Source organism: Oncorhynchus nerka, linkage group LG2, assembly GCF_034236695.1.
Source record: "Oncorhynchus nerka isolate Pitt River linkage group LG2, Oner_Uvic_2.0, whole genome shotgun sequence".
Classification (NCBI taxonomy): domain Eukaryota; kingdom Metazoa; phylum Chordata; class Actinopteri; order Salmoniformes; family Salmonidae; genus Oncorhynchus; species Oncorhynchus nerka.
The window spans coordinates 34,273,567-34,299,184 of NC_088397.1; the positions used below are offsets into that span (position 1 = coordinate 34,273,567).

General features: G+C 41.5%; 1 protein-coding gene across 1 annotated transcript in view; it reads right to left on the reverse strand.

Moving 5' to 3' along the window:
• Nucleotides 1-7,414: 7,414 nt before the first annotated feature.
• LOC115134624 (zinc finger protein 385B-like) overlaps nt 7,415-25,618 on the reverse strand; it is a 118,807-nt gene continuing 100,603 nt past the window's right edge. The window contains exons 4-8 of the mRNA XM_065021601.1: nt 16,354-16,543; nt 14,669-14,974; nt 14,272-14,453; nt 13,377-13,478; nt 7,415-12,183 (exon numbers count right to left, since the gene is read on the reverse strand). Of these exons, the coding sequence (XP_064877673.1) occupies nt 11,971-12,183; nt 13,377-13,478; nt 14,272-14,453; nt 14,669-14,974; nt 16,354-16,543 (993 nt within the window). The 3' untranslated portion in view covers nt 7,415-11,970. The remainder of the gene's footprint in view (nt 12,184-13,376; nt 13,479-14,271; nt 14,454-14,668; nt 14,975-16,353; nt 16,544-25,618) is intronic.

Sequence of the window (25,618 nt, forward strand, 5' to 3'; positions counted from 1 at the left end):
CAGATTTCTATTTTCTTTTTTTACTTTGTTGGATCTGGTATTTGAACCAATAACCTTTCAGTTACTGATCTAATGCTCTAACCTTGAGGCTACCTACCTAGTCCAAATATGTCTTGATAACACTATTTGTAACCATTTGCATCACTTTCAATTAGTGATTTTTATTTTGGAGGCTAATCATAAATTCTACTATTGTGGCTAATCCTAATTGTGTCTACCTTCACATAGGTGCCCGCCACTACCCCCTGGCCTAGGCACTTGTGGAGATGTGAGAGGATTGCACAGTTGTTTATTCCACCTAGCCTATAAGAGGGTGTCATGACGTTGGTCTGGGGGGTAGGTTTATGACAGTCATAAATACCTCTTCCCCCATTTTTCCTCTCTCTACCCTACTGAGGTTACATTTGCAAAACCCTTGGTTAACATAGAGATTCTGGGAACATCAGAAGGTGGGGGGGAAATTAACTATATTCTGGCAATCCAATCAATTAAACATATGCGATGGTACTTAATAACTTGTTATGGCTGCAATCCCGATATCGGGATAAGTGTCATCATCAACCGCTGAATAGCATAGCGCTACATTCAATAAATATTACTACAAATATTTATATTCATGAAATCACAAGTGCAATATAGGAAAACACAGCTTAGCCTTTTGTTAATCCACCTGTCGTGTCAGATTTTGAAATTATGCTTTTCAGTGAAAGCAATTCAAGCGTTTGTGTAAGCGTTTATCGATCGCACGACAAAACATTAAGTACACTTAGCATCAGGAAGCTTGGTCACGAAAATCAGAAAAGCAATCAAATTAATCGTTTACCTTTGATGATCTTCAGATGTTTTCCGTCACGAGACTCCCAGTTACACAACAAATGTTCCTTTTGTTCCATAAAGATTATTTATATCCAAAATACCTCCGTTTGTTTGTCGCGTTATGTTCAGAAATCCACAGGAAAGAGCGGTCACGACAACGCAGATGAAAATTCCAAATAGTTTCCATAATGTCCACAGAAACATGTCAAACGAATTTATAATCAATCCTCAGGTTGTTTTCAAAATATATAATCAATAATATATCAACTGCAAATGTCTTTCACAGTAGGAGAGGGAAAAGCAATACCTATCCAAATTCTGTTGCGCGAGCAAAACTCATGTGACCACTTGACGCGATGTTATCGTTCTGGCTCATTTTTCAAAATAAAAGCCTGAAACTATGTCTGAAGACTGTTGATACCTTGAGGAAGCGATAGGAAAAGGAATCTGGTTCATATCCCTTTAAATCCAGCAAAGGGAGACTTTGGAACATGGAGTTTTCAAAATAGAAGCCACTTCCTGTTTTGATTTTCCTCAGGGTTTCGCCTGCAATATCAGTTCTGTTATACTCACAGACAATATTTTTACAGTTTTGGAAACTTTAGAGTGTTTTCTATCCAATATGAATAATAATATGCATATATTAGCAACTGAGACTGAGGAGCTGGCCGTTTACAATGGGCACCTTTTCATCCAAGCTACTCAATACTGCCACTGCAGCCATAAAAAGTTAATGAATATGATGTCAGTTCAGTTGTCATCTGAGACATTCACATCAATGATAAGATGACATAAACTCTACAGTGGAAAGTCTACACATCAGAGTTATCGGATTCACATGGAATTGTTGTTCAATTTAAATGTTTGAATGTGAAATTATTTGTGATGGGATGAAATGTGATTTTAGCTTCTAAAATGTGAGATTTGGGTTTTCATAAGATAGGGCTCTGCTCAATCAGTGGCCCGCCCCTGTGAAGGGACATGGGCTATAAAACTTTTCAAACACGCCCTCCTCTCCCTTCCTATATAAGCCCTTGACGACAATATAACCTCCTGTTCCGAGGACGTGAGGACGACAGTCCTATGTCAGAATGGTTCAGATAATAACTACAGAACGAAGCCAACATCAGTGTGAGCTTTGGTTGCGAATGGTATGAATTTTGAACTCTTCACTACAGAGGTGATACCTACTAGCCGTTGAGTTAGCAACAGAAGCTGCAAACGAGAGTTAGGAAGGAACAGACAGAGTATCCCGTCTATCACACAACGACTCTATTACAACGTATCCAATTGACCACCAGAGACATTCTTCAAAGGACAAAGAACTTGGTTTGGCAACATGACCTTCCATCTACCACCAACCTACCAAAGCGCAGCTCAAAGTAAATATTTATTGCATTTTCCTTTTCAAAATGGGCGGTAATTTAGAATGCATAAGATACTGTATTTAGGATAGCACAGCTTCTCTCTGTGTCCCTCAGTCTTCCCGCTCTTTCACTCAAAGTTTCACCCCAGTTTCTTTTCATTTGTGTAACCAGCTGTCATATCTGTTCCGCCCGCTAGGGAGGTTTTCCTTTATGACATAATTTGTAATCGAGGTATAATTCATTCTTTGTATATGTAATTCTGTGTGATTAGTTAGTTAGTAAATAAATAATTAACCCCAATTTTGTATTGCTGATTCAACTTGTTAGCCAGGCTTCGTGCAGATAACCAAGAATTTACAACTTTCAGATGAGACTGAAATAAGATGACGATTAATATTGACTGCTATTTATGTAAAATATTACTAGGTCTTTTAATTTTTTTAAATGTATTTTATTTATTTATTTATTTATTTTACCCCTTTCTCTCCCCAATTTCGTGGTATCCAATTGTTTAGTAGCTACTATCTTGTCTCATCGCTAACTCCCGTACGGGCTCGGGAGAGACGAAGGTAGAAAGTCATGCATCCTCCGATACACAACCCAACCAAGCCGCACTGCTTCTTAACACAGCGCCATCCAACCCAGAAGCCAGCCGCGCCAATGTGTGCCCTTAGCCACTGCGTCACCCGTGAGATATTACTAGGTCTTTAAGAGTTTATTCGGAAGATAACAGCTCTATAAATATTATTTTGTGGTGCTTGACTCTCTAGTTAATTACATTTACATGATTAGCTCAATCAGGTGATATTAATTATGGATAAATTATTTTATAGAATAGCATGTCATATCACTGAATCCGGCATAGCCAAAGACACAACAAGGATAAGGTAGAGCTATTAGCATATCCTCTCAGATCTTCAAGTGTCTAAGGTGGAGGAGGGCTTGGGGTTGTTTCTGAGCACTGATGAACATTGGTAGTAGGCAATGTTTAACAGTGAGAATCGCAGAATGGCGAACTTACTAAATGACTGAGAGATTGACTGTGTGATATTAGTTTGCTTCTTGTGTAAATATTTTCTGTCTGGATTACTCACTACTGAACAAAATGGGGCTTCCCTGCAGAGAGGATGCCAGGGCCAACTCAATAAGACTAACACAGAGCTTTCTATACATCAGGAGGAAGTGAGCAGCCAGCCCAGAATAACTGAAAGTAGTGATGCTCTTCTAAATGTTTATGTCCATATGCAAACTACTGTATTTATTTTCCCAATCGTTTTTAACAGAGGTCCATTCTTTCCTACCTGAATGGTATCATACTCTGGTATGTTCAGTCATGTCAGTGTGATATTAGCTCTGAGAGAAACTGAGAGATTCCATGGTGTCATCTTTCATAACAGAAGGCTAGAGTCGAGCTGTTGCTCCCAGTCTCACAAGGATTAACAGACTAATGGTTGTGCATATAAAGCACTCCAGGCAGACTGTTAACAAAGTGCTTGCATCCCAAATGGCACCCTATTCTCTATATAAGCTCTACTTTTCACCAGGGTCTATAGGGCTCTGGTCAGTACACTATATAGAGAAAATGTTGCCATTTGGAGTCCTTTTCATAGTAGGCAGAAATTGTATTTCAGGGCATTGAAACGTCTGCTTCCAACTCACACTCTCAAACACATAGATCCCCTGAACGCAGCTCACTCTCCAGATCCCAATCACCTGAATTCTGATCACCTGTTCACACACCTGTATGTAATTTACACACACTATTTAGATCAGTTCCCTAGCACCCCATCATTGTAAGGAATTGTTTGTGTTGATACACATGTCTACTTGGAGTGCTGGGTTTTCCCATGTTAGTCCTCCTGTGTACCATAGTTTTGGCCATCCTCACTAACCACGCCTTTTTGCCTATTCCCTGCCTGCACTTTTGCCTGTTGGATTTCCTGTCATCAATCTCTTGCCTGATCTTCCGGACTATGTCTGTAGCCTTCTCCCTGCCTGTACTGTTTCCCTTTTGGACCCTTGTTTATGACCTTCTGCCTGCCCCTGGACCCAGCTACCTGCCTCCTCCTGTAGTCCTTTACAAATAAACACCTGGTGAACTTAACTAAACGACGGAGAGTTTTGACTGTGTGATATTAGATTGCTTCTTGTGTAAATATTTTCTGTCTGGATTTTTATGTGCTTGAAACCAGCTCTCTGTCTCCTGTTGTATTCATTACAGGCATAGCATTAATATTCAGTAGCCTACATACTGTACATGTTTCTATGATTTACTATTGGATTATTTGCAAGGTCATTTTCATGTAGGGCCAAGCATAAAATGATGAGAACTACCCAGTGTTATTGTTATTTAGTATTTACTATTAATTCTTACTCTACAGTAGCACAAACCAGCCTACCATGCCTATCAGATCAATTGTGCAAGTTAATAAGTACTGACATTTAAAAAATATGAAGGGAAAGAACTATGCTTTCTAAATCTGGCATTAACTGCAATCAAGGGAGATTTGCGACACTTGTTCCACTTGTGTTCCTCTTTCAGCGCTCTTGACTGTAATGACTTGCTTTCAACATTATGCATGGGGCCTGGGTGTTTAAGTGGGATCAACCGCATCAAGCGCGAGTGAAAAGAGTAGATAAGCTGACATAAGGCTTTCATAATACTATGACAACCACGGTTTAACCTCGGCATTCACTTCAAAGGAAAAGGGGGAAAAGACTTGAGGACTTGAGTCTTTCACACTGCTAAAATACTTTCCTAAGATTTCTTAAAGCTTTTCTAGGGTTAGATTGTGTTCTTTGACGTATGTGGTAAGATTTGCCTGTCATAACAGCAGCATTAAGGCTCAAAACTATACTGCAGAACTAAATGATCAACATGGCCAATGTAGATAATGTGTAAATTGTTTAAATATGAAATGTCCGGTGATTTCGCTGATATGGCTGAAAACATAACTGGTCATTTCAGCCATTGCATATTTTTGTTCTTGCATGCTTTTCTCATGCAGTGTAGCCTGTACTAAGTGATTTTATGTAAACATGAGTATAAGCTAGATGTGGTGTCAGTGGAGTGATGCTGAGCTTCTTACACAGCACTCGGCAGGAGGATCAAAAGACACACATGTTCTTTACATAACCTGCTTGCATAACGAAATCCTGCTGCCGCATGAGTCACACTAATACTTACTCACATTTGTGGATAAACCCATATGACATACAGTACCTTGCAAAAGTATTCACACCCCTTGGTGTTTTTCCTATTTTGTTGCATTATATCCTGTAATTTACAAGGATTTTTATTTGGATTTCATGTAATGGACATACACAAAATAGTCCAAATTGGTGAAGTGAAATGAAAAAAATATATATATTCACCCCTTTTGCTATGAAGTCCCTAAATAAGATCTGGTGCAACCAACTACCTTCAGAAGTCACATAATTAGTTAAATAAAGTCCACCTGTGTGCAATCTAAGTGTCACAAGATCTGTCACATGATCTCAGATTCTGCAACGCCACTAAGCAAGGGGCACCACCAAGCAAACAGCACTATGAAGACCAAGGAGCTATCCAAACAGGTCAGGGACAAAGTTGTGGAGAAGTACCGATCAGGGTTGGGTTATAAAGAAATATCAGAAACTTTGAACATCCCACAGAGCACCATTAAATCCATTATTTAAAAAAATGTAAAGAATATTGCACCACAACAAACCTGCCAAGAAAGGGCCGCCAACCAAAACTCACGGGCCAGGCAAGGAGGGCATTAATCAGAGAGGCAACATTGAGACCAAATATAACTCTGAATGAGCTGCAAAGCTCCACAGTGGAGATTAGAGTATCTGTCCATAGGACTACTTTATGCCGTACACTCCACAGAGCTGGGATTTACGGAAGAGTGGCCAAAAAACAAACAAGCGAACATGTTTGGTGTTCGCCAAAAGGAATGTGGGAGACTCCCCAAACATAAGGAAGAAGGTACTCTGGTCAGATGAGACTAAAATTGTGCTTTTTGGCCATCAAGGAAAATGCTATGTCTGGCACAAACCCAACACCTCGCATCACCCCGAGAACCACTTCCCCATAATGAAGCGTGGTGGTGGCAGCATCATGCTGTGGGGATGTTTTTCATTGGCAGGGACTGGGAAGCTGGTCAGAAGAATGATGGATGGCGCTAATGGATGGCTCTAAATACAGGGACATTTTTGAGGGAAATCTGTTTCAGTCTTCCAGAGATTTGAGACTGGGACGGAGGTTCACCTTCCAGCAGGACAATGACCCTAAGCATACTGCTAAAGCAACACTCGAGTGGTTTAAGGTGAAACATTTAAATGTCTTGGAATGGCCTAGTCAAAGCCCAGACCTCAATCCAATTGAGAATATCTGTGGTATGACTTAAAGATTGCTGTACACCAGCAGAACCCATCCAACTTGAAGGAGCTGGAGCAGTTTTGCCTTGAAGAATGGGCAAAAATCCCAGTGGCTAGATGTGCCAAGCTTATAGAGACATACCCCCAAGAGACTTGCAGCTGTAAGTGCTGCAAAAGGCGGCTCTACAAAGTATTGACTTTTTCATTTTTTCCTGTCTAATTTCTTGTTTGTTTCACAATAAAAAATATTTAGCATCTTCAAAGTGGTAGGCGTGTTGTGTAAGTCAAATGATACAACCCCCCCAAATATATTTTAATTCCAGGGTGTAAGGCAACAAAATAGAAAAAAATGCCAAGGGGGGTGAATACTTTCGCAAGCCACTGTACAGTATGATGTTTTTACACTCACATAGGGCCAATATTGAAAAATATTCAAATCGGAATTAAACATTGAGGACAGAGCAAAACAAGTAAAATAACAGTTACGAGAAAGAATAAATCTAAAGTAAATTGTAAATAATGCAGTTTCATGTTTTAGCATTGTTTTGATGTTTTATCACTTGTTGAAAAAACAGTTGTAATTTTGCACTTGAAGCAAATGCTTAGTAAATCTTGCCTTGACATTTTTGTCAAGCAAATAGGACAAAAGAGGAAAAATAAGATATATCATCCAATTTCGTGTTCCATTGCACCTGATAAGTGGATAATGATGGTAGTTTAATTGATTATCTCCTACATTTCCCAAACACAGTTTTATTTATTTCTATTTACACTCAAATTCAAGGATGATCATACTGTATTCAGGTGAGAAGTATTGTTAATGTGCAGTAAAAAACAACAACATTGAGGTGGTTGTGAAACAAATATATTATTTTATTGAAATATTTTCAATGTATACTTTTTTCTCATACATACATCTTATACACTTATCAAGTCCCCACATCCTCACAAATAACCTCTGTTGTCTCATCTGAGCAGTGTAAATGACTTAATATTCTAGAAATACCCATGTATGGTACCAATTTTTTTAGGAGGACTTTGTAAATTCTGGTTAACACACCATATTACAAATCCCACTGTGGACCCATAGAGGCACAGTGCCTCAAGAAATTATTCACACCCCTTGACTTTTTCCACATTTTTTTGTGTTACAGCCAGAATTTAAAATGTATTAAATTTGACACTGGCCTATGTACAATACCCCATAATGTCCAAGTGGAATCATGTTTTTAGAGCTTTTTACAAAACATATTTTTATGAAAAGCTGAAATGTATTGAGTCAATAAGTATTCAACCCCTTTGTTATGGCAAGACTAAATAAGTTCAGGAGTACAAATCTGCTTAAGAAGTCACAATAAGTTGCATGGACTCAATAACATGATTTTTGCAAGACTACCTAATCTCTGTACCCCACACATACAATTATCTGTAAGATCCCTCAGTCAATAATTTAGTTTCAAACACAGAGTCAACCACAAAGACAAGGGACAAGCAGACATTAAAACTCCCTTTGAGCATGGTGAAGTTATCAATTACACTTTGGATGGTGTATCAATAAACCCAGTCACTACAAAGATACAGACGTCCTTCCTAACTAAGTTGCAGGAGAGGAAGGAAACTGCTCAAGGATTTAATCATGACGCCAATGGTCACTTTAAAACAGTTACATAGTTTAATGGCTGTGATAGGAGAAAACTGAGGATGGATCAACATTGTAGTTACTCCACAATACTAGCCTAATTGACAGAGTGAAAAGAAGGAAGCCTGTACAGAATAAAATCTTCCAAAACATGCATCCTGTTTACAATAAGGCACTAAAGTAAACCTGCAAACATTTTGGCAATGAAATTAACTTTTTGTCCTGAATACAAAGCATTACGTTTGGGGCAAATCCATAAAACACATCACTGAGTATCACTCTCCATATATTCAAGCAAAGTGGTGGCTGAATGATGCTATAGGTATGCTTGTCATCAGCAAGGACTAGGGAGTTTTTAGGATAAAAATAAATGGAATAGAGCTAAGCACAGGCAACATTCTAGAGGAAAACCTGGTTCAGTCTGCTTTCCAACAGACACTGGGAAAAAAATTGCCATTCAGCAGGACAAAAACCTAAAACAAAGGCCAAATATACACTGGAGTTGCTTACCAAGACGACATTGAATGTTACTAATTGGCCTAGTTTCAGTTATGACTTAAAAATACTTGAAAATGGCTATAGAGCAATAACCAACAATCAACTTGACAGAGCTTGAAATTTTTTTTAAATAATAATGTGCAAAAATTGTACAATCCAGGTGTGCAAAGCTCTTAGAGCATTACCCAGAAAGACTCAAAGCTGTAATTGCTGCCAAAGTTGATTCTAGCATGTTTTGACTCATGGGGTTGAATACTTACTTCACATACACTTATGTTGGAGTCATTAAAACTCATTTTTTAACCACTCCACAAAATTCTTGTTAAGAAACTATAGTTTTGGCAAGTAGGTTAGGACATATTTTTACTTTTTATTTTACTAGGCAAGTCAGTTAAGAACAAATTCTTATTTTCAATGACGGCCTAGGAACAGTGGGTTAACTGCCTTGTTCAGGGGCAGAACGACAGATTTGTACCTTGTCAGCTCGGGGATTTGAACTTGCAACCTTTCGGTTACTAGTCCAACACTCTAACCACTAGGCTACACTGCCGCCGTCTACTTTGTGCATGACACAGGTAATTTTTCCAATAATTGTTTACAGACAGATTATTGAAACTTATAATTCACTGTATCACAATTCCAGTGGGTCTGAAGTTTACATACACTAAGTTGACTGTGCCTTTAAACAGCTTGGAAAATTCCAGAAAATTATGTCATGGCTTTAGAAGATTCAAACGCAGTGCCTTTTTGCTTGACATCATGGGAAAATCAAAAGAAATCAGCATCAGAAAAAAATTGTAGACCTCCTCCACAAGTCTGGTTCATCCTTGGGAGCAATTTCCAAATGGCTGAAGGTACCACGTTCATCTGTACAAACAATAGTACGCAAGTATAAACACCATGGGACCACGCAGCATTCATACCGCTCAGGAAGGAGACCCGCTCTGTCTACTAGAGATGAACGTACTTTGGTGTGAAAAGTGCAAATCAATCCCAGAACAACAGCAAAGAACCTTGTGAAGATGCTGGAGAAAAAGGCACAAAAGTATCTATATCCACAGTAAAACTGGTCCTATATCGACATAACCTGAAAGGCCGTTCAGCAAAGAAGAAGCCACTGCTCCAAAACCAACATAAAAAAGCCGGACTACTCTTTGCAACTACACATGGGGACAAAGATGGTACTTTTTGTAGAAATGTCCTCTGGTCTGATGAAACACAAATAGAACTGTTTGGCCATAATGACCATCGTTATGTTTGGCGAAACAAGGGGCAGGCTTGCAAACATCTCAAGACATCAGTCAGGAAGTTAAAGCTTGGTCACAAATGGGTCTTCCAAATGGACAATGGCCCCAAGCATACTTTCAAAATTCTGGAAAAATGGCTTAAGGACAACAAAGTCAAGGTAATGGAGTGGCCATCACAAAGCCCTGACCTCAATCCTATAGAATATTTGTTGTGGGCATAACTGAAAAAGTGAGGAGGCCTACAAACCTGACTCAGTTACACCAGGTCTGTCTGAAGGAATGGGCCAAAATTGACCCAACTTACTGTGGGAAGCTTGTGGAAGGCTACCCGAAATGTTTGACCGAGGTTAAACAATTTAACGGCAATGCTACCAAATACTAATTGAGTGTATGTAAACTTCTGACCCACTGGGAATGCGATGAAATAAATAAAAGCTTAAATAAATCATTTTCTCTGAATGGTGATCCTAACTGACCTAAGACAGGGAATTTTTACTAGGATTAAATGTCAAGAATTGTGAAAAACTGAGTTTAAATGTATTTGGCTAAGATATATGTACACTGCCAACTTCAACTGTATCTAATCAATATAGATTAGTGTTTTATTTTTCATGAATAGTTTTGACAAATGTTCAAAAAATATATCCACTTTCACATTACATTTTGTGTAGATCGTTATCAAAAATGACAATTAAATCCAATTTAAGCCCATTTTCTAACACAACAAAATGTGGAAATAGTCAATGGGTGTGAATATTTTCTGAAGGCATACCTTCAAAGAATTCCTATGGATAAACATCTAGCCACCTTCTATTGTAATCAACTCTGTTTGACGGTGTCTATATTAGGACTGCCTAAGTCCTGCTAAGATTGAAACAAGTCCTGCTGAGAATGAGGGTGTCGCAATATTAACACCATACAGGTTAAATCTTGCTGTTGTTGCCGCAGTTAAAACCGTACACAATATTGCTTAAAATGTGGTGACAATAGTTATCAACTTCTTGCATAGCAAAGGACATCACTGTATCATCCAGAGATGGCAGTTTTTCCATTTTGATCCTAAGCTCACAATTCCGTACTTAAAGGAGCACAACTATAACATTCATATCTCGTTTCTTGATTTAAAAAAAAAGTTTAAAGCATTATTTTCCAAACTCTCCAAACCACAATGTGTGCATAAACTCTATTTCTAGTACTCTGTTACAATACTACCTAACATAGTTTTGTATATACTGTACACGTATCTTAAACTCTGTACATTATTGCATTAAGGGGTCACAATACAGTGCCCTGACAAAAACGTTGACATCACATAGAAATCAAATGCCCATGACGTCCCTGCCAGACAACAGGCAGGTCAGCATTAATGTGCAATTCTCCATTTTGTCTTTGGAAAAACAAACAGTTGTTTATCTTATAATAACACTGAAATTGAAGGACCGAAGGAAAACATCCCAGATTTTGCAGGGATGTTTATTGTGGTTTTGAAAGAGTTAATCGCAGCTGGTGTCAGTTGTTCAGCCCACAAGAGCCTGATTTGAGGTCAATCATGGCACTGTATCCCATAGCTTTCTCCACCATACAAACACTGGAGACAAGCTAGCCCCCATCATCGGTCTAAAACAACACAGCACTTCCTCTGCTGTCCAGCACTACCACAAATTCACACCGATCATGTGTAAGGTGAGATTGAAAGAAGTCCTGACACTGAGGCTGTCCTAATAGGTCACCGTACACATGACTGGTGTTGTCCTTACATTGTGCCCGAGAAACCGCGGTAATTCAAGTCAATCAGGGTGTAGACAGTTCAATGCTCCCCTCGGTTAAGGTTCAGCAGGTTTAGGAGAAACATGTTGTCGGGTCAAGCTCCGTAATCCTGACTGCACCAGTGTGAACATTGCCATGGTAACACCTCTCATACACATCTCAGAGCTCTCTGAGGAACAGTTTGACACCAACTACTTGTGACTCGGAGGCTGTCATAATATGGACACTGTACACACGAAGCTGGACCTCCCTTGGTGCTCAGGATGAGGGGTCAGTATGGGGCGAAGAGGATGGACCCTCCTGTTGGCCGGATAGGGCCAGGAGCCGCTCGCAGGAAAGAGGGCGGGAGGGCGACTTTCTGGAAGATGGAGGTGTTGGGCCGCGGGCGGAGGGAGATGGAGGGTATTGTGGTGGGGATGAACGGGCTGGAGAGGAAAGCCTGAGACAGGGGCTTCAGAAGGTCCTTCTGGAATGCCAGTTTAGCCTGAGGGGAAGAGAGCAACTCCATGAGACACAACAATTCACATGGGGGTAAGGTGTGTAAATGCTATCCAATTCTATAATTGACTGATTAGTCAACAATTAAATCTGTAAACGAATCCATCAGAGAGACGATTCTAGCCTCTCTGCTCAAACAGACTACCCATAGGCAATGTGTAATATCAATTAAAAGAGAACAGCCACCGGGTGAGATAATACAGTTAATTCTGTACATTGTCAACTGAATTAATACAGATATTATCTCAGGACATTATCTCAGGATATTGGATATTATTTCAGTGAGTTGCTATTCTCTTTTCATCTGGAAACATAGTGTATATACACTGAGTGTGCTCTTTGCATGACAGACTGACCAGGGGAATCGAGGTGAAAGCTATGATACCTTATTGATGTCACTTGTTAAATCTACTTCAATCAGTGTAGACGAAGTGTAGTAGACAGTTTAAAGAAGGATTTTTAAGCCTTGAGATTATTGAGACATGGATTGTGTATGTGTGCCATTCACAGGGTGAATGTGCAAGACAAAATATTTAAGTGCCTTTGGACGGTGTATGGTAGTACGTGCCAGGCGCACCGGTTGGAGTGTGTCAAGAACTGCAACACTGCTGGGTTTTTCACACACAACAGTTTCCCATGTGTATCAAGACTGATTCACCACCCAAAGGACATCCAGCCAACTTGACACAACTGTCGGAAGCATTGGAGTCAACATGGGCTAGCATCCCTATGGAACGCTTTCGACACCTTGTAGAGGCCATGCCCTGCCAAATTGAAGTTGTTCTGAGGGCAAAAGGAAGGTGGAAAGGTGGAAGGTGGAGTATTAGGAAGGTGGGAAGGAAATAGCTAGTCAGTTGAACAACTGAATGCATTCAACTGAAATACATCTTCCACATTTAACCCAACCCCTCTGAGTCAGAGAGGTGCGGGGGGCTGCTTTAATCAACATCCACGTCATCGGCGCACGGGGAAAAGTGGGTTAACTGCCTTGATCAGGGGCAGAATGACAGATTTTTACCTTGTCAACTTGGCGATTTGATCCAGCAGCCTTTCGGTTACAGGCAAACGCCCCTACCCACCAGGCTACCTACCGTGTTCTTAATGTTTTGTGCACTCAGTGTAGATTTGACAAATCTCCACCAAAACTGAGGAAAATGACTGATGATAATACTGCCTTACTTCTAGTGTGGTGGTGGCGTGTTGCTGCTTGCTGTAAGGACTGTATTTGGGCTTCAAGGGTTTCCCGGCCACTCGGTCTTTGTGCCTCCGACTGGAAATGTGCTGAAACAAGTACAAAAAAGGGTTGACATAAGTCCTGTAGGCGCATGAAATATTACCTTTCAAAGTCGTTCATACTCAGTTGAAACATAGTGTATATACAAACTCAATATGGCCGATGTTAGAAAATCACTAAACTGGCACTGATTTCGTATTTCTTCAGAGCTAATCAGTTTGATCTAGTTGATTGTAGGACATATCTCAGCGATGGGAAGCTCTGGTCGCAGTATGTGCAGGCTTTTATTCCAGCCCAGTACTAACACATGATTGATTGAAATAATACATTTTAAATCAAGACTAGTTTATCAGGTTTTTTAACATTTGGAACAAAAGCCTGCACATACTGCGGCCATCCCAAAAATGACAACACATGCCTTAGGCCTGTTCATTATAAATGTGAAGTTATTAACTGCTAATTTTGGTGGAGATTGACAGTGTAATTACGAGATACCTGTGGGAGAAAAATATAAAAGCTACCCGCCTAGTGTTTGACTCATGGAGGCCATATTCTATGAATTAGAGACTTCATATGATCAACTTTGCAAGATGACATATCATACTATAGACATTTCAAATGTAATTTGACTACACAGGCAATGGCATGGCACATACACAAAAAGTTGTAGAAATAAAAAACTATACCGCGGTACAGGATTTTGTGACAAAGACACACACTGAGGCAATTGTTCTGCCAACTCAATCCACTTGTTGTACAGAGGTAAAATTTATTATTTTGGATTTGTGATCAATTCAATGAATAAATGTTGAGATTGTCTGTAATTGTCTATTTCTTTACCTGTTTGAGCTGGATCTCTGAGTTGACGTGGACATCACAGATTTCGCAGTGAAACATCTTATTCTGCAGGCCTGAGCCTTTGGTGATGGTGGCCTGGACCTTGAGCTTAGCCCCTGGCCTGGGATAGGCTTTGATGGGCCCTGCTCCATCCCTCGCCTCCAGCATCGTTTTGTGCTTGGAACCTGGTAAGGATGTGGAATAACAAGCAAGCAAATTAAAGAGGCTATTCGTCACGTATAAAGGGTGCTCTTGAGCCAAAAGGGGCACATCCCATAGATGGACAGAAATTACACCTCCCCAGACAATACACATATTATTACATTATATGTACAGTATATGAACCATAGCCAAAGTTTCACGTGAACAATTAGCAACTAGTAGATTCCATTTAGCCGACCTGTGTTGTGGGCCTCAAGCTGGGAGAGGGAGTTGACGGCCACTTTGCATAACGAACAGTAGAGAAGCTTCTTGGCCTTCTCCTCCTCTGATTCGTCGGAGTGCTTGCACGGGGCGGGGAGAGCAGGCACAGCAGGCACTGGGGTTGGTTTAGTGAGGGTGGGCTTTGACATCTCTGGGGCCGGACTGGCAGGTGTGGGCTCACACAGAGGTTTACACAGGATAGATGAGGGCGCCAATGCCAGGCCAGCAGCTGGGAAAAATGATTTTGAAGACGCCATGGTGTAGAGATTGTTTGGATGTAACCCTATTTAACCCTATTTTAACAGTTAAACCACCTCATAACCCACTTAACACAGTGTTGTGCTACAGAGTTAGTAAATAGGGGTATTGGGCTTTTTTGGTGTGTGTGTTTTATTAGATAGGACACTAGCTCGAAACCACGCTTGCACGGATACAGTGGCTGTATTCTGGAGGCAGCGGCTTAGACCGCTTGACCACGACAGGCCACATAATTGGCATTGATACACGCAATCTGTGATCAATTGAATGAATGAGTTGAGAGCCTTTTCTCTCTCAAACTAGTCTGAATTGCATGTCTGTAAGGTATTGATACATGCCATTGCTACCATAAGAGAAGACTCCCTCTATGGTTTTATCTAACCTTATTCAAACCTAACGTCATCTGACTTCCATCTGTTCAGGATTGATGAAACTCCCCATTTTGGACCGATTTCTTCCTTTTCGTGACTATGAATTAGCCAGTAAATTTGAGCTGACCTGCGGAGGAACAGACCGTACACATGATGATTGGTGCTTTTTTAAAATATATATATATTTTTTTACAGGCAATCTACAATTGGTACATAAATTAATGATATTTATCCATTGATTCTTTAAGAATACACAGTAAATTCTGAATGCCACATGAGCTTAATTCAACTGTCGTGACTGATCAGAACCCAAAAATGAGCTTGTTTTACTCCATTGTTTGTAAACAATGTAACTGTTGATGGCCACTTTGCCTATAATGTTGATATCATGGATGGTCATTCCCTGTATCCATAGCTTTGTCTATGAATTTGCAGGTGCTTACATTTATCCAGCAACATCCCTAAGCTGTAGCGGGGTTAAACTTATTCACAATATGCCTTGCTCATAACGATATCATAACAAATTATTGATATTAGGATCCACCACTACTTATCCAGCACGAATACATCTATCATTAAACCAAGCAACAGCCCAGGTGGTAGCGTAGCCTACCATTCCCACCTCAGATCAATGGGTATGCAATCCAACACCACTTTCATTTGTCAGTGACTTTAGCAATCCAACGCGGCACATTGATGTAGGCAGCACATTCAAATGACCCTGACACATGTTCACAAGCTCCTCTAAGCTGAGGTATAACAATAACACACAGAGAAGCACATACACACATTCACAAACACATCATCACAAGTCCAAACGCTTGAGACAAAGGCCAATAAGACAACGGCTGTATAGAGCATGCAGCATAAATATTCGGAGTAGACAATGGGCCTGTCCCAAATGGTACACTATTCCCTATATAGTGCACTACCTTTGACCAGAGCCCACATAGGGCAATAGTCAAAAGTAATGCACTATGTAGGGAATAGGATGCCATTTAGAACTCAACCTTAAACAAGATGAGCTATTAACCTGGTTGTTCAGAGCTGCAGGCAGTGACAGCGATACTGGAGGAGGAAGAGGAGGTGGTGGAGGATATGAATCTCTTTCCTCTGTCCTGGCTGGGTATGCTGTTGTTCTTCAGGGTCTTATGTTTAGGGGTCTCCTGCGCTTTGAGCTTCTTGGCATGTTTGCTGCCTTTGTAGTGTGCATCGGCTTGGCTCTACAAAGGGGAAGAAATTAACTGTTCCGTCAGGCTAATTTCTAACACAGAGGTTACCGCCACACACACACACGCACGCACGCACGCTCGCAGGCCAAGGGCTGTTAATGTGACCTTATTACCGCCACACCAGCAGTCACGAGTCATGATGACCAAGGTCAAATTCCACGTGACGGTAACTAGGCTTCTCTAAGCTCTGATTCTACTGATGGTCATTAGTAGCCTACCAGACTTGCTAACTGCCTGGTACTGGGGACTCTATTGTCCCACTCATCACTCAAAAATATTTATCAAACACTTAATGAGAGCCCATGAACTCATGTTGCACAACAATTCTATAGGCTATGTAATTGCGTGAGAAAACAGAGTTTTGAAAGCCTCTACTAAAAAGAGGATGATCCCATCAGCTTTCTATAGGCTAGGCCTACTATATTCATGTATCAACTGTCCTAATATTAATATGATCATTACACACATATATTATTTAGTATATGTAAAGACAACATTAAATTAACAAGAGTCTGATGGGGTGACAATATTGGTCTATCACTTGTGAATGATATATTTTCACTTGTGAATGATGCCCAGCTTGTACAGTAAGGTAAGAAACAGAGCATTGCGACTTTTTCAAATTATAGTCACACACCTTATGTAACCTAGACCATAGGCCTATATGTTTTGATAAGGTTTGTATCACAATTGTGGCCAAATAGCTTCTTAAAATTAAGCACATTAGTCTGCTTTATAACCGATGTAGAGCCTAACTGGCATCTGTACATAGGCTGCATGTGAGCTTCAAGTTTGGGGAATATCATTTTCACCATAAAAATGCACCTTTATAATACAGCACTACATGCATAATTGCATTTGCTGTTACTTTCGAGAACACTGTATTACTGCTAATTAATTTTATAATATTCGCATTTATAGCCTACTGCCTTGTGCGCATTGATGCGCTTATAATGTGAAGAAATAGCCTAATAGTTTATCAACATTTTAAGCTAAACGGTTCTGATCTGTTACATCAGCCTCAATGCTTTTAAAAGTTTTTTTGATGCGAGTATGTTTGGAATATTAATTTATTGCACAGAAGGACAAGTTGACTACAAGAATAGATCAACTTTTGTACTATGGGGGAATAGTAGATTGACATAGGCTAGTGCTTTTGCTGTTCGTTAGGCCAACTCATCTTGTTGGCTGATGAACAGTAGGATAAATGTGGACACTTCTAACATCTTCAATATGCTCCTCGGAATTTGATAAGAGGGACACACGCAGTTGCATCCCTGATGTGTCTGTCTTCATTCACTTGTTACCTACTTCTTAGCTGAAATGATCATGTGACTGGCATCGGCTAATAAGATTTGAGATATCTGAGAGAGCCACGTGAGCGAGAGGTGCTTTGGAGCATTGCAGCCATTTTAAGTTTTGGATGAAAAATGTTCCCGTTTTAAACAAGATATTTTGCCACGAAAAGATGCTTGACAATGCATATAATTGACAGCTTTGGAAAGAAGACACACTGGCGTTTCCAAAACTGCAAAGATATTGTCTGTGAGTGCCACAGAACTGATGTTACAGGCGAAACCCAGATAAAAATCCAACCAGCAAGTGCCGCATTTTTTGAAACCGCCTCATGCCAATGACTCCTTATATGGCTGTGAATGAGCTACGAATGAGCTTACGTTTTCCACATATTCCCCAAGGTGTCTACAGCATTGTGACGTCTTTTTAGGCATTTCCATTGAAGAATGGCTGTAAGGGACCATATATAGCATGTGGTCACATGGTGTCTCCCGCAGAAAATCTCGTGTAAAATACTGAGGTAGCCATTTTTCCAATCGCTTCTTATGAGAAACCAATTGCCTCAACGGATATATTATCGAATATATATGTTAAAAACACCTTGAGGATGGATCCTAAACAACGTTTGCCGTGTTTCTGTCGATATTATGGAGCAAATTTTGAAAATAGTTTGGCGTTATAGTTGCAGCTTTTTCCAGTCGATTTCTCAGCCAAGCATGATGAAGAAACGGGAGCTATTTCGCCTACAAAAATAATATTTTTTGGAAAAAATGAACATTTGCTATCTAACTGGGAGTCTCCTGAGTGAAAGCATCTGAAGTTCTTCAAAGGTAAATTATGTAATTTGGTTGCTTTTCTTATTTTCGTGAAAATGTTGCCTGCTGCCAGCAGAGCCTAGCATAGCATTATGCCATGATAAACTTACACAAATGCTTGTCTAGCCTTGGCTGTTACACATATTTTGAAAATCTGAGATGACAGTGTTGTTAACAAAAGGCTAAGCTTGTGTTTGAATATATTTATTTCATTTCATTTGCGATTTTCATGAATATGAAAGGTTTCTAGGGGTATTTATGTCCGCTGCGTTATGCTAATGCATTTGAGGCTATGATTACGCTCCCGGATATGGGTTTGCTCGTCGCAAGAATGAAAACTCATTTTTCAACCACTCCACACATTTCTTGTTAAAAAACTATAGTTTTGGCAAGTCGTTTAGGACATCTACTTTGTGCAAGACACAAGTCATTTTTCCAACAATTATTTCACTTATAATTCACTGTATTACAATTCCAGTGGGTCAGAAGTTTACATACACTAAGTTGACTGTGCTTTAAACAGCCTGGAAAATTCCAGAAAATTATGTCATGGCTTTAGAAGCTTCTGATAGGCTAATTGACATCATTTGAGTCAATTGGAGGTGTACCTGTGGCTGTATTTCAAGGCCTATCTTCAAACTCAGTGCCTCTTTCCTTGACATCATGGGAAATCAAAGAGAACAGCCAAGAACTCAGAAAAAAATTGTAGACCTCCACAAGTCTGGTTCATCCTTGGGAGCAATTTACAAATGCCTGAAGGTACCACATTCATCTGTACAAACAATAGTACGCAAGTATAAACACCATGGGACCACGCAGCGCCATACCGCTCAGGAAGGAGACGCGTTCTGTCTCCTAGAGATGAACATACTTTGGTGCGAAAAGTGAAAATCAATCCCAGAACAACAGCAAAAGTCCTTGTGAAGATGCGGGAGGAAACAGGTACAAACGTATCTATATCCACAGTAAAGACGAGTCCTTTATCGACATAATCTGAAAGGCCACTCAGCAAGGAAGAAGCCACTGCTCCAAAACCACCATAAAAAAGTCAGACTACGGTTTGCAACTGCACATGGAGACAAAGATTGTAATTTTTGGAGAAATTTCCTCTGGTCTGATGAAACAAAAATAGAACTGTTTTCCGACAATGACTATAATTGTGTTTGGAGGAAAAATGGGGTGGTTAGCAAGCCGAAGAACACCATCCCAACCGTGAAGCACGGGAGTGGCAGCATCATGTTGTCGGGGTGCTTTGCTGCAGGAGGGACTGGTTCGCTTCACAAAATAGATGGCATCACGAGGAAGGAAAATTATGTGGTAAAATTGAAGCAACATCTCAAGACATCAGTCAGGAAGTTAAAGCTTGGTTGCAACTTTGGATACTTCCAAAGTTGTGGCAAAATGGCTTAAGGACAACAAAGTCAAGGTATTAGAGTGGCCATCACAAAGCCCTGACCTCAATCCTATAGAAAATCTGTGGACAGAACTGAAAAAGCTTGTGCGAGCAAGGAGGCCTACAAACCTGACTCAGTTACACCAGCTCTGTCAGGAGGAATGGGCACTTCCGGCGCCGACAGAGATGGCCATCTCGCTTCGCATCCATAGGAAACTATGCAGTATTTTGTTTTTTTAAGTGTTATTTCTTACATTGGTACCCCAGGTAATCTTAGGTTTTATTACATACAGTCGGGAGGAACTACCGGAATAAGAGCAACGTCAACTTACCATCATTACAACCAGGAATACGAATTTCCCGAAGCGGATCCTCTGTTTTGCCCACCACCCAAGACAATGGATCGGATCCCAGCCGGCGAACCAAAACAACGATGCCGTAAAAGAGACAGACGAAGCGGTCTTCTGGTCAGGCTCCGGAAACGGGCACATTGCGTACCGCTCCCGAGCATACTACTCGCCAATGTCCAGCCTCTTGACAACAAGGTTGATGAAACCTGAGCAAGGGTAGCATTAAAGAGAGACATAAGAGACTGTAACGTTCTTTGCTTCACGGAAACATGGCTCACTCGAGACACGCTATCGGAGTCGGTACAGCCAGCTGGTTTCTTCACGCATCGCGCCGACAGAAACAAGCATCTTTCTGGTAAGAAGAAGGGGGGGGGGGGGGGGGTATGCCTTATGATTAACGAGACGTGGTGTGATCATAACAACCTACAGGAACTCAAGTCCTTCTGTTCACCTGATTTAGAATTCCTCACAATCAAATGTCGACCGCATTATCTACCAAGAGAATTTTCTTCGATTATAATCACAGCCGCATATATTCCCCCCCAAGCGACACATCGATGGCCCTCAACAAACTTGATTTGACTCTATGTAAACTGGAAACCACATATCCTAAGGCTGCATTCATTGTAGCTGGGGATTTTAACAAGGCTAATCTGAAAACAAGACTCCCTAAATTCTATCAGCATATTGAATGTGCTACCAGGGCTGGTTAAACCCTTGATCATTGTTATTCTAACTTCCAGAATGCATATAATGCCCTCCCCTGCCCTCCTTTCGGAAAAGCTGACAACGACTCCCTTTTGTTGCTCCCTGCCTATAGACAGAGACTAAAACAGGAAGCTCCCGCTCTCAGGTCTGTTCAACGCTGGTCCGAACAATCTGATTCCACGCTTCAAGATTGCTTCGATCACGTGGATTGGGATATGTTCCGCATTGCGTCAAACAACAACATTAACGAATACGCTGATTCGGTGTATCGGCGATGTCGTACCCACAGCAACTATTAAAACATTCCCAAACCAGAAACTGTGGATTGATGGCAGCATCCGCACGAAACTGAAAGCACGAACCACTGATTTTAACCAGGTCAAGGTGACCGGAAACATGACCGAATACAAACAGTGTAGATATTGCCGCCGCAAGGCAATCAAATAAGCTAAGCGTCAGTATAGAGACAAAGTAGAGTCGCAATTCAACGTCTTAGACAAAAGAGGTATGTGGCAGGGTCGACAGTCAATCACGGATTACAAAAAGAAAAAAAGCCCCGTCGCGGACCAGGATGTCTTGCTTCCAGACAGACTAAATCATTTCTTTGCTCACTTTGAGGATAATACAGTGCCACAGACACAGCCCGCTACCAAAACCTGCGGAATCTCCTTCACTGCAGCCGATGTGAGTAAAATATTTTAACGTGTTAACCCTCGCAAGGCTGCAGGCCCAGAAGGCATCCCCAGGCGCGTCCTGAGAGCATGCACAGACCAGCTGGCTGGCTGGTGTTTAAGGACATATTCAATCAATCCTGCTGTTCCCACATGCTTCAAGAGGGCCACCATTGTTCCTGTTCCCAAGAAAGCTAAGGTAACTGAGCTAAACGACTACCGCCCCGTAGCACTCACTTCCGTCATCATGAAGTGCTTTGAGAGACTAGTCAAGGACCATATCACCTCCACCCTACCTGACACCCTAGACCCACTCCAATTAGCTTACCGCCCCAATAGGTCCACAGACGACGCAATCGCAACCACACTGCACACTGTCCTAACCCACCTGGACAAGAGGAATACCTATGTGAGAATGCTGTTCATCGACTACAGCTCAGCATTTAACACCATAGTACCCTCCAAACTCATCATCAAGCTCGAGACCCTGGGTCTCGACACCGCCCTTTGCAACTGGGTACTGGACTTTCTGACGGGCCGCCCCCAGGTGGTGAGGGTAGGTAACAACATCTCCACACCACTGATCCTCAACACTGGGGCCCCACAAGGGTGCGTTCTGAGCCCTCTCCTGTACTCGCTGTTCACCCACGACTGCGTGGACATGCACACCTCCAACTCAATCATCAAGTTTGCAGACGACACTACAGTGGTAGACTTGATTACCAACAACGACGAGACAGCCTACAGGGAGGAGGTGAGGGCCCTCGGAGTGTGGTGTCAGGAAAATAACATCACACTCAACGTCAACAAAATAAAGGAGATGATCGTGGACTTCAGGAAACAGCAGAGGGAGCACCCCCCAATCCACATAAATGGGACAGGAGTGGAGAGGGTAGTAAGTTCTAAGTTCCTCGGCGTACACATCACGAACAAACTGAATTGGTCCACCCACACAGACAGCGTGGTGAAGAAGGTGCAGCAGCGTCTCTTCAACCTCAGGAGGCTGAAGAAATTTGGTTTGTCACCAAAAGCACTCACTAACTTTTACAGATGCACAATCGAGAGCATCCTGTCGGGATGTATCATCGCCTGGTACAGCAATTGCACCGCCCTCAACTACAAGGCTCTCCAGAGGATAGTGTGCAAAATAGTGATGCAAAATGCATCACCGGGGGCAAACTACCTGCCCTCCAAAACACCAACAGCATCTGATGTCACAGGAAGGCCAAATAGATCATCAAGGACAACAACCACCCGAGCCACTGCCTGTTCACCCCACTATCACCCAGAAGGTCGAGGTCAGTACAGGTGCATCAAAGCTGGGACTGAGAGACTGAAAAACAGCTTCTATCTAAAACAAAACAAATTTATTTATAAAGCCCTTCTTATATCAGCTGATATCTCAAAGTGCTGTACAGAAACCCAGCTTAAAACCCCAAACCGCAAGCAATGCAGGTGTAGAAGCACGGTGGATAGAACTCCCTAGAAAGGCCAAAACCTAGGAAGAAACCTAGAGAGGAACCAGGCTATGAGGGGTGGCCATTCCTCTTCTGGCTGTGCCGGGTGGAGATGATAACAGAACATGGCCAAGATGTTCAAATGTTCATAGATGACCAACAGGGTCAAATAATAATAATCACAGTGGTTGTCGAGGGTGCAACAGGTCAGCACCTCAGGAGTAAATGTCAGTTTGCTTTTCGTAGTCGATCACATTCAGAGTATCTCTACCGCTCCTGCTGTCTCTAGAGAGTTGAAAACAGCAGGTCTGGGACAGGTAGCACGTCCGGTGAACAGGTCAGGGTTCCATAGCCGCAGGCAGAACAGTTGAAACTGGAGCAGCAGCATGGCCAGGTGGACTGGGGACAGCAAGGAGTCATCAGGCCAGGTAGTCCTGAGGCATGGTCCTAGGTCGCAGGTCCTCCGAGAGAGAGAGAGAGAGAGAGAGAGAGAGAGAGAGAAAGAAAGAAAAAAAAGAAGAGGAAAGAGAGAGAATAAGAGAGAGCATACCTAAACTCACACCGGTTAAGTCAGGAAAAATTCTCCAGATATAACAGACTGACCCTAGCCCCTGCCACAAACTACTGCAGCTGGAAGCTGAGACAGGAGGGGTCGGGAGACACTGTGGCCACATCAGACAATATCGCGGGGGGGGGGGGGGGGCAACCCAGACAGGAAGATCACGTCAGTGACTCAACCCACTCAAGTGACTCACCCCTCCTAGGGATGACATGGAAGAGCACCAGTAAGCCAGTGTCTTCAATGAAGACTTAAAGGTTGACACCGAGTCTGCGTCTCTCACATGGGTAAGCAGACCATTCCATAAAAATGGAGCTCTATAGGAGAAAGCCCTGCCTCCAGCTGTTTGCTTAGAAATTATAGGGACAATAAGGAGGCCTGCTTCTTGTGACCGTAGCGTACGTGTAGGTATGTATGGCAGGACAAAACCAGAAAGATAGGTAGGAGCAAGCCCATGTAATGCTTTGTAGGTTAGCAGTAAACCTTGAAATCAACCCTTGCCTTAACAGGAGAGAGAGAGACTAGCACTGGAGTAATATGATCAAATTGTTGGTTCTAGTCAAGATTCTAGCAGCCGTGTTTAGCACTAACTAAAGTTTATTTAGTGCTTTATCCGGGTAGCATGGATACATTTTTCTGCATCGTTTTTGGACAGAACGTTTCAGACTTTTGCAATTTTATGTAGATGGAAAAAACTGTCCTTGAAAAAGTCTTGATATGTTCATCAAAAGAGAGATCAGGGTCCAGAGTAACGCCAAGGTCCTTCACAATTTTATTTGAGACGACTGCACAACCATCAAGATTAATTGTCAGATTTAACAGAAGAACTCTTTGTTTCTTGGGACCTAGAACAAGCATCTCTGTTTTGTCCGAGTTTAAAAGTAGAACATCTGCAGCCATCCACTTCCTTATGTCTGAAACATAGGCTTCCAGCAAGGGCAATTTTGGGGCTTCACTATGTTTCATTGAAATGTACAGCTGTGTGTCATCCGCATAAGCAGTGAAAGTTAACATTATGTTTCTGAATGACATCACCAAGAGGTAAAATATATAGTGAAAACAATAGTGGCACCAAAACCAAAACTTGAGGAACACCAAAATGTACAGTTGATTTGTCAGTGGACAAACCATCCACAGAGACAAACTGATATCTTTCCGACAAATAAGATCTAAACCAGGCCAGAACTTGTCAGTGTAGACCAGTTTGAGTTTCCAATCTCTCCAAAAGTACGTGGTGATCAATGGTTCCAATGCAGCACTAAGGTCTAGGAGCACGAGGACAGATGCAGAGCCTCAGTCTGACGCCATTAAAAGGTCATTTAGTGCAGTCTCAGTGCTATGATAGGGTCTAAAACCAGACTGAAGCGTTTCGTATACATTGTTTGTCTTCAGGAAGGCAGTGAGTACAACAGCTTTTATTTTTTTTGAGGAATGGGAGATTTGATATAGGCCAATAGTGTTTATATTTTCTGGGTCAAGGTTTGGCTTTTTCAAGAGAGGCTTCATTACTACCACTTTTATTGAGTTTGGTACAGAGTTTGGCATAGAGAGACGTTTATTATGTTCAACATAGGAGGGACAAGCACAGGAAACAGCTCTTTCAGTAGTTTAGTCGGAATAGGGTCCAGTATGCAGCTTGAAGGTCATGATTATTTTCATCATTGTGTCAAGAGATATAGTACTAAAGCACTTGAGTGTCTCCCTTGATCCTAGGTCCTGGCAGAGTTGTGCAGACTCAGGACAACTGAGCTTTGGAGGAATACGCAGATTTAAAGAGGAGTCTGTAATTTGCTTTCTAATGATCATGATCCTTTCCT